This window comes from Hippoglossus hippoglossus, chromosome 20, assembly GCF_009819705.1.
Source record: "Hippoglossus hippoglossus isolate fHipHip1 chromosome 20, fHipHip1.pri, whole genome shotgun sequence".
Taxonomy (NCBI): Eukaryota; Metazoa; Chordata; class Actinopteri; order Pleuronectiformes; family Pleuronectidae; genus Hippoglossus; species Hippoglossus hippoglossus.
In genome coordinates this window covers 9,668,441-9,682,192 of record NC_047170.1, presented here as the reverse complement: position 1 = coordinate 9,682,192, position 13,752 = coordinate 9,668,441, and the positions used below count along the sequence as shown (strand labels likewise).

General features: G+C 42.5%; 1 protein-coding gene across 4 annotated transcripts in view; it reads right to left on the bottom strand.

The window, feature by feature from the left end:
- cntnap2a (contactin associated protein 2a) overlaps positions 1 to 13,752 on the bottom strand; it is a 318,658-nt gene that overhangs the window by 51,335 nt on the left and 253,571 nt on the right. For all 4 annotated transcript variants that reach the window (XM_034572776.1, XM_034572777.1, XM_034572778.1 and 1 more), the window contains exons 16-17: positions 3,483 to 3,639; positions 1,234 to 1,361 (exon numbers count right to left, since the gene is read on the bottom strand). In XM_034572776.1, coding sequence (XP_034428667.1) covers positions 1,234 to 1,361; positions 3,483 to 3,639 — 285 coding nt within the window. The remainder of the gene's footprint in view (positions 1 to 1,233; positions 1,362 to 3,482; positions 3,640 to 13,752) is intronic.

The window sequence follows — 13,752 nt, the reverse complement described above, 5'->3', positions numbered from 1 at the left end:
ATTGTCCATGTAATACCACCTGTTTTAGCAGTGTGTTGGCATTTCAGAAACAACACCACCATGCTTGAAATGGCATCATAAACCAACTTTTAGTTTTTATTGGTAACACAACCTTAATCTGTGAATACACTGTCAAGTCAAGTGACCTCAGTTTTGAGCACAATCTGATTCTCCCAATAAATTCCGACATATAGTCAAACTATTCAGTCATGTGTTCTTTTCACCAGCATTCCAAAAGCACATTTAACCAGTATTATATAGATATTGAACTTCATATCTTATTTTTAAAAAATGTCTCCTTTTGCTCCCACTGCCTGTTCAAACACGACACACAGTGTCAACAGGGGCATTTTAATAAGTCCTATATTAAAGAGACTGGAGGTGTTCTCTTGATTCAACCTCTGATGAGCCCTTCACAAAAGGTTATGCAGCCACGCCTCTGCAACAAGCTGAGAGTTACTTTGAAAATGAAACCAGTCCTCTCAGGGGGATGACTCAGGGAAGATCATTAATGCACACATTTCCAATTAGGGCCATTGTGACCTGCAGTCCTCCTGCATCACTCAAAGGTCCTTTTTTTTTACACTGGCAGCTAATCCACAACGTTCACACTGGTGTTCATCTTCCTGTGCAGACCCCCTGTAAGGTGTGAAGTTATTTTTAATATCTTAGTGGTAGCTCTAAAGCACAGCCAGATTCAGCCCCCGGCTGCATTACCGACCTTTTTACTTCCTTTGAATCAAAGCACATCTTGGTATATCTGGTCCCCACTCTGGACTCTGGGGGGTGTGTGGCGATGAGGGGGGGAGAGAGGTGCAGATGGAGTGGGGAGGGAGGGGCTGTCGGGTGTCAGGGGTCATGAGAGATACAGAAGATGGCAGTAATGTACCTTGACATTGGTTGCCAACCGCCAATAAACCAAAAACAAAGAAGAAGAAGAGAAAGAAGAAACACTCTGGACTCAAAGTTGAAGAAGAAGAAGACACAGAAGATGGAGGTAATGCAGCTTGATGTCGGTTGCCACCCGCAAATAAACCGAACATAGAAGAAGACGACACTCTGGACTCACACATATTAAAAGTTCTCTGTGAGATGTCTGGTAACTCCTGATTCTGGATGTTTTCTTGTGGTTGCATTCCGTTTAACAATCTATCAAAATACTATAGCTGCTTAAATGTGCAGCCACAACTCCATAGTACTGTACATACTGTGTGTATCAATGACACCACTTACTGTCTCCCTGGCAACGCAGCGGTCCAACAGTCAGCTTGGCTAAAGATCCTGGTCGGTTGGTGTCACCCACGGCAACCTGGCTGACTGGCAGGTGTTCTTTATAAACCAGGAGACCGGAATCTTCTCTCCTGCGAGATAAAAAGACATGATATCAAAACAATAATACACACTTTAAATAAAACCGTTGCTATTAACTAGTCCACAGATGATATAATACCATGTCAAAAAAATATTTGATTAATTCAATGAACATTTTGGTCATGTGTATTTTATGTACCTGAGTGAGCATAAGTGTCTGTGCTGCCAAAATTATGGGTAGTGAGTGGAAATAGAGTTATAGTGGTATTATTTCAAAAACTTGCTCAGCCAAAGAATTAGACATTAATGCATACATTAATAATAGAGACGGAGAAGGACTTATTTATAATATCATCAATTTTGGAGAAGAGCAGAGAGAAACATGAAATCAAGTGAAATCTCTCCTTCTTGCGAACACGCTGTAATTACTCACATCTACTATTTATACACACGCACACACCCACTAGACAACAATGCGTTTGGTTTAATGAGAATATCCATCAGCGGGCTAAGAGAGCTGAGAAACACAAACTGTTGGTTCTGCAGGCAAACATCGCTCTCAAGTGAACGCATCACTGTCGGTGCCGTTCATCATCCAACCACTTCAGCGTCTTGAAGTGAGACGTCTCATCAGACCGCCCGGCCAAGACGGGTTTCTGACTATGCAGATTAATGCTAACATATGCAATTAGCAGCGGTGGCCATTTGAGGTTCAGTTGATATAACAATACAATCATTCCGCAGTTCTTCAGTCAAGATGTTTTATTTTACAGATTGTTAAACTACTTGAGGCAAATTTGTGATTTGTGTTATTAGGCCACATAAATACAACTTGACTTCACTACTTTGCTGGAGGGATTCAGAGATTTTTTTTTTAATATACGAATGTAAAATCAAATTAAAATCTCTGTGACAAAACAAGTCCTTAAAAATATAACAGGCCTTTATTAAGCACACTGACCTTGGGAGTTATTGAAGATAAGGCAACGGTTAATATATTTAATATTGTGAGAGTAAAATAGAAGTTCCCTTGAAAAGCTCAGATATGGGTCCAGTTCACAATGTGAAAATTTGAGATGAAAGATTTAACACTCAGACATTCAGACTGTATGTATGTAGGTTATAGCAGCTTCTCATTTCGAGTCTAGTTTTTTTTTTAAGACTGCTAAAACTTTTGTTGGCAAAGTTACACGGGTTGACACTTTAACTTTTACTCAAACTCCTACTGACAACTTCAGTATGCTCTTTATGGCCACATGCAGGCTGCAAGGTCAAGGCTGAGGCTACATGTTTCAGGCAAAACAGTCTGCCTGACCACCGGATGATCCATGTAGAAGACATTGAAATAAAGTAGTGGTATCGCCCTGCAGGGTAGAACCAACCATGTACTGCATTAGGGAAAAGCAACAAACGTATTTCATTCTCATGAGCACTTAGCTTTCTATAAATAAACAGTCGTAAAATTGGTCCAGAGCTACTAACATTAATCTAAACTGATATCTATATTTGGGTTGCAAATGCTACACGGTGGATGTATGAGTCTTGAAAAGGGTTTTTTAATGTAATCCCACAAAATAATGCTTTCATTGTTCAGTAATGATATATGCTAACTCTTGACCTTGGATGCAACTTAGGCTGCCAACCATCCTGTAAAATCAGGTATCATCCTGAAACTGGAGACCAACAAATATATACTATTATATATAATGTTTTATGTTTTAAATAGAGAGAAAATAATATATGATAAGCTGTTAAAAAACTCAGTTAAAAGTATATTTCTATGGATCAAAAGTACAAAACGGTTTGTGTGTTTGCTTATGTTAGGGATGTGTACACGTCTGGTACATGTTCCTTAACATGATTTTATATATATGGTAAGGACAGGACTTATCACAACTAAGTATGCAGGCATTCTTATGTTGATAGATACGTCTATTAAGTGTAATACAGATGTAAAACTACTTGTTTCTGATAAAATGAGAAATATGCAATGATCAAACATTTGTAATTGGTCCACAGTTACAGTCAGAGCCCTGTCCAACCTTTTACTGGCAGCTCTGTCTGCAGACATTAATCACAATCAATGTAAAACTCAAACTGTGAGGACGTTAATCAATACACTCCAAGTTGTTTGTGCTCCTGCTGGATGTTTACATGACAAACCGACTTACCACTGTGCGAGGTCGGCGTCGCAGTTGCAGTCGTACTTGAGGTCGGTGCAGTTTCTGTCGATGCCACAGGCACATTTCTGGATGCCGGGTCCCGAGCCTCCCCAGTAGAAGTGCTTCTCACTTCCCCGGCCCACCCACCACGTGTAGGGGGTCCCGTCTGGGGAGCAAACACAGACAGACACACACACAAAGAAAAAAAATGTCAGTTGCTCTCAGGAAACCGTGTCATTCGTGGCTTTTGGCTGAAAAATGTATCGCTTGCAAAACCCCAACAAACTTCTGTGTAGGCTCTGAAGTTGTGATGCTTAACAATCCGAACTCCTTCCCATTACAAGTGATTAATTGTTAAATCATTGACTGTTTGAGGCTTTTGTCACAATAATGTGATTTACATTGACAACTAGCAGCTGAGTGAAATTCATGTGCTCAACTTGTTGCACACAGCTGAATGGTAAATACCTTTGAGAGTGGCAGGCACACTTAGTCACAGATCAGGCCTGTGATTTCAGAGCTCCATCAAAAACAGCTTCGGCTCTGCGTTTACATTCATCTTTGCCACTAGAACGTCATATCGCTGGGCACATATATCGACACACAAACACCTCTTTGTGTGCACATGTGTGTGTGTGTGTGTGTGTGTGTGTGTGTGTGTGTGTGTGTGTGTGTCGGCGCGTGTTTGAAGGGACCGCTCTTCAATAAGAAAGGTAATCTTGTTTTTTTCCTTTGCCTTGGATGAAGTATTCTGGCATGAGACAGTAACGAGGTTGAGGGACGGGTGTAAATATTTTGGTGGTTGGCAATATATCACAATAACTGGACGAGAGCGGGAGACAATATTACATTTCCCTCTTTATTCTGGGAGAATAAGCTGCATTGTCAATATCACTTTGTCAAATTCCATCAAAGACAATGAAATCTCCAGAGCCCCATATTTCTACAGGAGGGGATTGAAGTAGACTTTGGATGCGGCACAATTGCTTTGAGGGGAGTTTATTACTATACTTTTGATTTTTCCGAACTGGAGCTTAAGTCCAGCAGGAAGCTACAGATGTGTCTTTGTGTGACGATGTGTATTGTGTGTGCTTTTGTGTGTGTGTTTTGCCTCAGCGTCCTGTGGGTTTATTGTGTTCATAAAGAGAATTAGCCTCATGTCTCTTCAGGCCACTGTTCAGACAAGCTATTGTCAATAGGATTAACATTGTCTCCTTAAGAGACTTTACAATCCTCTCTCTTTGTGTGTCCATGTGTGTGTATTTGTGTTGCTGCAATTCTATACAAGTAAGAACCAAACTTCAGTCTAAGACCTTCATAGTTAGGTCAGTGGGGTCCCCGAACACAGCCCCGTCCTAGCTAAGCCCCCCAGTCAACCAAAACGGCATCCATTTCTACCCCCAACCCAATTAGTGAGAGTCATGTCATCGTCCTTGAAGCTGATCTGTGGCCACTTTGAAGTCACTTGCCATCCACTTGGCAGTTATTCACATGGCGTAGTTATGCCCCCACTCGCTCTAGCAAGACTCCATAATCAGTGGAAGTATTACTGCACCACACATCTCCAAACAGACAATCATATAAAGCAATGGAAAGATGCAGTAGAATAAAGGAAATGTAAAGCGTTTCATAGTCTATAGGTGAAAAACATACCTTAACACACACAAACTAAAAATAAATAACAGTCCATCGTCTATAAAGAATAAAAAAATGTAATTTGGCACTTCAGTCAGCCGATCACGAGAGTCACATTGGAAAGACAAGAGTCACCTTGTATTGAGTCTGAGCCAAAGGGGCACGCAACCAAATAAACAAAAACATGCAGTGTGCAACAGTGAGCGAATGCCCCAGCAGCTCCCATTTTATTCACTCATTTTCTGCTTGGCCTCTCACTAACCCTGCCATGTAATAACACAGCCGGTTCCTGCTGTCACTCTATTAAGTTTTTCCAGACAGGTAGGGAGCAGGTGGAGTAAAACTATTTCGATGTACAAGTAAAAAAAAGTCCAACTTTATCCTTCCCATAATCTGCTTGTCAGGATGAGTAATCAAATAAGACAGAGAGAGAAGCGAGGAGAAATGGGGAAAGGACAAGTGGTGTAGGAGTATACCACTGGAATGGGAGCTACGTATTAGGCCAGTATAAGTCTCCCGTGCACTTCAGTCAAAGCTTTGCAAAAACAAACAACTGAGAAGTGGAGAAGCTGTGGAAGATGGTGGAGGGGGAGATGAGCAAACGGCAGAACAAATGGATGGAGAAGCGAGTGAGCAGAGATAGAATCATGTTGGCCGAGAGTTCAAATGGGGAGGGCACTGCCAAGATGAGCGTGTGTGAGTGAGTGCAGCTTTGTGTGTCTGAGAAGGACAGTGTGTGAGAGATTATGCGTCCTTGATGGGGAAGAATACTGTAACAGGGAGGATTAACTGAAGACAAGACTTGTTAAATGAAATCGGAGAGAGACAGGTTTATGTCTTGTCCTTGGATCTGCACTGGGGGACAGACGTGTTCCCACAACTGCATGTCTGTCTGGACATTTTAGGGGCCCCAGGTGAGATGTCTGCTGGTGCCACTGAGGGTCTGATGTCTTTATTAGAATACATTATGACAAATATACTACATTTACAATGCTTTATTATTTCTATGTAACCTGATTATTCATATCTCTGTGTGACTTTAAGGTTATCCTGTTACTGTTCTGAGATGAGTAATTCAAGTCCCAGTGATGGGGTTCTTTTGGCTTCATCAGACCATGACCTCCATCATGCACTAGAAAAGTTTGCAGGCAAGTGTGAAGCGGTTTAGATGGCAGTCCCCCCCCCCCAACTCTTTTTTTACTTTATGTTATTGATAGGGCATTGGACAGCTAGTGTGAAATGGGAAGAGAGAATGAGGGAAGACGAGCAGCTAAGGGCCATGCCAGGACCAAACATGCGCCCACTGCCTGAGGACTCAAGCCTGCGCCACTATGTGAGCTAGCGGGCACCCAAGCACCTCCACCTCTAAGGCCATGGTTTGTTGCCGAAAAAAGGTGGATTGCTCCCTTCAGGATGTGAGGGGGTCTCTGGCCCAAGTGAAGGAATATAGGCATCTCAAGGGCATTGTTTACAAGTCAGGGTAGGACGGAGCATGAGATGACAGGATTGGAGCTGCATTAGCAAAGTAAAGGGGGCCTTTTACTGGACTGTTGTGGTTAAGAGGAAGCTAAGCTGGAGGACAAATCCTTGGATTTATAAGTTGATTTATGTTCCGATCCTCACCTATGATCATGAGCTTAGGATAGTAACCGAAAGAATAAGGTTGTGGATACCAGAGGCTGAAATAAATTTCCCTAGCAGGGTGTCTAGGCATAGTCTAATGATAGGGTAAGGAGCTCCGACATCCACTGGGAGCCTGAAAGAGAGCTGCAGCTCTTCTGCGTTCAAAGGAGCCAGTAGTTTTGATTTGAGCATCATTAGGATGCCTCCTGGGTGCCTTCCATTGGAGGGCCCCTGGGTCTTCTGGTAAGAGGTAGACCCCAGAACACAAATCATGTAGCTCATCTGACCTAGGAATGGATTGCAATCCTCCAGGGAGGAGAGGGGAAACATTGCTTGGGAAAGAAAGATATTTGCTGCCTTTTTTAACTTGCTACCACCGACTATGAACAAGCAGCAGAAAATGGATGGATGCATGATCTTTGGTGCTTCTGGAGCCACAACACTGAACTTTGTTGTTGTTATTTTGCAGTTCTCCTATTCATAGGTCTAAGTAATTACTTTAATGCGTATAATGTTATAAGAGGCGACAGAAAAAATACCAAAACTAAGTAGACGAGACCAAGATAGACCTACATAAACCAGAATTACCCATAAAACCTCACAGTATGAAAAGATAAACTCTGCTCCAAGCTTTAACTTCTTGTCTGTACTTGTATCTTTATAATCTTACTCTTTACAGTACATCCGTCCTTACTGCAGCCTTTCTCTGTCAGCCAAATTCCCCAACAAATATGCAAAATGTTCACAGGAGAGGAGTGAACAGGCATGACGGATTGATAAGGCCTGGGTCTATGTTCCTCTTCTGTCCTCGGGGACAGCCACACAACACCACTTATTGTAATGACTTTATCTATCTGTTATGTTAGCAACACACACAAACACAAACCTATTTATCTCCCTTCTTATCCAGGGAGGTTAATGTCTTCATCTTCATCATGTCTGCTGCATTTTGTACAGAGACTACAGAGACCCCAAGCACAGACAGATAGGGTAGTGGAGGGAAAACACACAAAGACAAGAGGAGAGACAGTAAAAGGGGGCTGGGAGATAAAAAAGAATGACAGCAAATATAAAGGACAGCAATGAAAAAAGAAAGAGTGTGAGAGATAGAGTGTGATCGCTGTCTTCAAAGTGATATGAGACCTGATAGTTTCATCCTTCTGTCAAAAACCATTAACACCAGCCAGGTTATTAGAACCAAAATGGCACCTCTGATCCACAGAGTAATGTTGTAGAGATCAGAGCCTTTCACTCACAGGTGGGCCAATGAGTTAACTGCAATCCATATTGTTCAAATTACGCTAAAGCTGAGAAGAGCACCTGTGCCTGGAGGCCACACCTTAATACCAAAGACCTTTATGTCCCACATCCACATGCACCATGAGGTATTGTGACCTGTTGACTGCGTTTCAGAGGTTGGTTAATGGAAAATCCAGCCATGCATCAATTATCTGTACCGCTACTCCTTTGAAGCTTGCGGATCGGCAGGAGAATAAAGATTGATAAGTCCCCACTTCCTCCCATTATCCAGAAATGGAGCCAAAATATCCCAGATATGAACCGTGCCATCTTGCAAATTTGCGATCAGTGGATGAAGCTATGCTACGGAAGACATGGTGCTCACTAAAATATTTGAATCTTCTCAGATAGATGAGCACTTGAACATACATCAGTATGATAAGAACTACCTAAAATGACAAAAACAGTCTTCGATTATAATTTATTTGGATTTGTACTTTTTCTGTTTGGTCAATGTCCCATCCATTAACACGGAGGAGACAGGGTTTGTGACCTATACTGGCTGCCAGCTTTTTCGCAAGGCCATCAAGTTCAAGTGGAGAACTTTTAACTGTACCCAGTTTGTCTTTCATACTGTATCTGGTGACACTGGTGAAGATTTGGTGAACATCTATAAATTAGCTTTTTATGAATGTTTTTGAATCACTAAGGATTCATTTGATGGTTACTGCTCGTACTTAATCATAATGGATGACTGATTCAGCAGGAGATTAGACCATGTCTTCATTGCCGCATTTAATACATTTTCGCCAGAGAGAAAAATAACTTTGTTGGTTGATTCAAATTTATTGAAGATTTTCCAATCACAGATGTGTTTGTAGCTGCGTAAATAAAATCCATATAATTGGTGAACAGTACTCACACCCAACACAACACACCAGAAGTACATAGGGCACATTTTGTTCATATCAAGGGATCAGACCCCTGCCGATCGGAGCGTCAACTGAAAGGTCAGTGGATCCAAAATGGCACTCGACATGCTCAGTCGCTCATATCCCTTGTCTGGGAGATGATGGCTTTTAAGAAAGGCAGTCAGATGGGGCTGAAATGCCAGACTGGCCTTCATGATGTGGCTTTTTCATGAACCTGTCTCAGGCATCACCTTATAGTTTGCACATTTTCCAGAGTTTTCTACACCTTCGAAAAATCCAGGGTGCACAATCGGTGCAAACACACATAGTGCAAGCATGTGCAAACAACAGCTCTCAACACTCATCTCGAAGTGTGAGCGTGAAAGTGAATCTCTCTCCTCTAACAACATCAGGTACCATATTTCAAAAAGCAAAAATAAACCCCTTGTCTCTGCTGAAACACATGCACCCATCAGGAGACAATAAATCGCACGCACCATATATTTACACTTAAACCCCTGCTCTCACTCTCCCTCACTCTGAAGGGAGAGAAGACAAAAGTATCTCCCAGTGCACTCGGGCTAAAATATGTTTTCAGTCTTGGAGAGTTTTTAAACAAAGTCGTGGATCAATTTGTCTGTGTCAGTTTGCCGTTGGCTTTGGCTCTTTGTTGTCGTTTGTTTGCATTTCTGTTTGTGGTGCGGAGAGCCTGATGTGTCCTCTCTGCACCCGCTTGGTCTTTGTTAGCCTCCTATCCTCTTAACATCTCTGTTTTTGTGTGGAGACTGTGGAGAGGCATATTAGCCATGCCCCGGGATCTCTCTCGAGAGCTGCAGATAATGCTGTGTGTGTGTGTGTGTGTGTGTGTGTGTGTGTGTGTGTGTGTGTGTGTGTGTGTGTGTGTGTGTGTGTATATAAGAAAAAGAGAAAGACAGTATTTGTGTGAGTCTGTCTTTGTCTCAGCGCTTTTGTTTATCTCCATGAGTGCATGTGTGTCTGTGTCTTCTCCTCTCTGCTCCTTTTAATCTGTCTCCGAGACTTTTGTCTGGCTCCCCTGTCTCTTCCTATTGTCTTGATCTTTCTCTTCTCCCCGACCACCTATCCATCAATTTACTTTGAGAACCCCTCTTACCTCCAGGCTTTAACACCATTTGCCCTGTCTCTGTGGTCCTCAAATATTTAGGCCTCTCTTCTTGCTTCCCACCTTTTCCTTGCTCTTTCATATCACCTGGTCTCAGAGGCCTCTTTCACGCTATCTCTCTTCAAGTCTTTCTACTTTCTCTTTATGCTCCTGCATCTCCTGCTGCGCCCCCCCTCTCGTATCTACCTTGCACACCTTTTCCTTGCATGCTCTTATCAGAAAGTCTCAGTGGCCTTTCCCTCTCGCTTCATGCTTCATATCTGTTCTTGATCGCATGTCTCTACGACTCTTTCCTGGCATCTAATCTCTTTATGTTCCCATTAGTCCCTCTATGATCTGCCCTTTAATCCATGCTAATTGCATCCTCCCCTTGCTCTGATCCCGATCTGAAGTTGTAAGTGAAACACATCCCACCCTCCCTGTCTTGAATTTATGGTTTGATCTGTGAAGGGGCTACAATGAATCTGATCCTTGTAAATTTTTACCCTTGTTTGAGTAAATTTGGGTTGTTTGGGGATATTCATTTTGCACTACAGGATCACGGCGGCTAAATTAATTCACGATTTAAACATACATGGGATGTGGTTTGGTGATGATTGGCGATCATACCTTTTTTTCCACAAAACTCCACAGAGCAACTCTAAAGATATAATTTGTGACAATTAAAATGTCTAAAAACGACTTGACCTATGTTACATATTTTTTGGACTTCATTATCCAAAATGTTGGAGCCTGCTGCTATCTGTACCATTAAAAGTCTTATTCTATCTAAAAACCAGTAAAATAAACAGGAAACCAACTTCCTTTTTTTGTTGTGTCCACTGTGGTAAAAAAAGAAGAAACAAGGTCTATAAACCGTGCATTTTAATGATGGAGGAGGGAGCAGGCTAAAGAGGAACAGTCTAGAAATGAGTTTACTGTTGCCTGCAGTGCAAGCAGCGTCAGACGAGACATCTCCGTCGTCTACATCAGAACCCGCCGCGCCGGGGCCGGGGGGAAGGATAATGAGTTATTTCAACAGTTTCTACCTGAGAGCGTCCGTAACGGGATCCACCTCTGCGGGCCAACTTCTGAGGAAGGAGCCCTCTTCCCCCGCCCCGCTCCTCATCACACTGTTACGCTCTAGTAAATTCACTTTGCATACCTCTGCAGTCATCTACAACTCTTTACAGGTCATCACCGGGTGTATCCGGCCATTAAATGAAAAACACCTCGGCAAAGGGGAGAGAGGGGGAGGATGGGAAAATTGATATCAATGGTTGTGTCCCTAATTGGCATGTCTGCTTGATAAAGGACACAATAACCTGACTCTACAGTAATAACTCCTCCTTTCCTGAGTCTAAAGAAGGCATGCACGCGCACACAAACACAAACTAAGTAGAATGTGCGCACACGGAAAAAACCCAACACATCTGGCAGCCGTTGCAACTGACAAAACAGTATTCTGAAGCCCATAAACAACCATAATCATCATTACCGCGTGGGGCAATCTCAATCAGTGTGTGTGTTTCTGTCTATGAGTCAGATTTAGAGTCGTGTCGCCTCAGGTCAAGGCCGATGGACAGCTGTGTCATGAGGAAAATGACTTCTGCCGAAAACACATTTCGTTTCCCTCTGCTCGGTTTTACCCGCACCATCCATCTCCCTGCATATCCGTCAGGCTCATCATATGGATGGGGATACAGTGAACAACACTCATAATGACAGAGGGGGATGAACGGGGACATAAACAACTCCACTGAGGCGAGGGCAAAGAGGGAGAGGCTGATGGAACGGAGAAAAGAGTTGAGAAAACAGGCAGTTGGAGAAGCGAAGAAACTTACAACGGAACAAACAGAAAGAGAGAGGACAAAAAAGGGTGGACACATAAGATTAGGACATGTCAAACGGGAAAGGAGAGACGTAGCCTCGGTGGTGGTGTTTTCTTTTTTTTGGGGGGGGAGGGATTATGGGCGAGAAAACAAGTGCAACTTCTTAACAGTCCCTTCCTGACATATTGTTATATTTAAATATGACAAGAGAACTGTAGGAGTCATGAGAAAATTCACAGCTAAAGTGTGAAGATTCACGCTGTACTAAACTGTCACCAACCAACTTTGACTTCACGCCATTAATTAGATACTGTTTCTGGTGATGGTGGTGGTGGTGGTGGTGGGGGATGTACAGAGTGTGACTTATAATTATTAAACTTCAGCAAAGAAGTCATGATTTTTCTATTCAACCCCTTAAACTATAAACCATTCCATATTTATTTAAAGGAGCTGCACAGATGACCCTGCTCTCTATACAGCTAATGAAACCCCAACTATGTTTTGTAGGAAAAGGAATTGTAGAGCAGATTGTTTTTCACCAAAATATCTGATCTTGTAGTACAACATCCATTAAATACATTTAGGGACACACGGACATTTGTAGAGGGGTCTAATGCAGACAGAGTTCAGGCCAGGCACAACTATAGACTGGATATAAAGACAGATGACGTGTATCAATTACGAGTGAGTCTCAGCTGTCAATCACGATGACAAGTACGATCTAAAATGACAGAAACCACATGAGAGACTTGTATTTTTTTGTTTGCTCCATGTCCCCTCTGCTAACATGGATGAGGCAGGGATTATGACCTATACTGCAGCCACCAGGTGGCGATTGAAACACTTTGGCTTCACTTTTGTGGAGCAGTCACGTCGTCCATCTTTATATACGCTCTATGGGTGTAAAGCTCCAGGAACCACTCAGTGAATCAGATGTCGTTAAGAAATGTAGCCCTTCGTTCTTTCAAAAAAAATTCTCTGAACAGACTTTCTTCTGAACGTTTCCGACAAAACAAACAAACAAATAAATCCAAACAAATGGGGTGAAGAAAAGCAAAGACTGTGTGAAGTCGTCCACAGGGTTTAGGCTCAGATTTGAGTTTATCACCCTTTGCCAAAAGAGAACATGGTACACGCACACGCACACACACACACCGCTTTGAGCATTAATATTCTGTAAGAGGAATAATAACGATTTCTGTAAATTGTCGTCAAGGGACACAACAAGATGTTCGACACTCAGCTGTGGTGTTAGTGTCTCGGAGAAACCAAACTCTGGAGGATTAGGATTACGAGAGGCACAAAGATGAAATGGCATTTTATTGCACTGTCATGCTCGTAAATCCTGGAAGCCACATTGCGTTTTCAGATACAATGTTGACGAGTTTGCATTTGGTGCGAATGCTCTGTGGATATGGTTTGTGTCATTACATGAATTCGTAATCAACTAATCCTCATTTACAAAGACCTAATTACAAATATTCCAGACATCCTGCGGAGCACTGAGGTGTGTGCGAGCTGTAAACTGAGTGCACCTGCGAGTGTGCGCCCACCCACTCAAAATGGTATGAGCAGGCACCCACACACCCGTGACAAAAGTCTGAAATTCCTTTCATGTTGCTTTGACACCAAACAACAGAAACAAGTCTCTCTTGTGTCTGTCAATTGTCAAAGAAGCTCTTGCTGGATTTGGGCTTTGTATGACTCATGAAGGGAATGTGCATCCTGCTGACAACTTGGTGCTATGTTCATCATTGCACCACTTTGTTGTCAGAAACATGATGGATTTCAGGCTTTTATCCTTAAAGACGTTATTTTTTTTCTTCTTCAATTCTGACTCCTTCTTCTCTCTTTTATTGTCCAGCTGTGCTGCTACCCACACAACTGCTACTCCAGTTATTCACCATTCAAGTCAGATC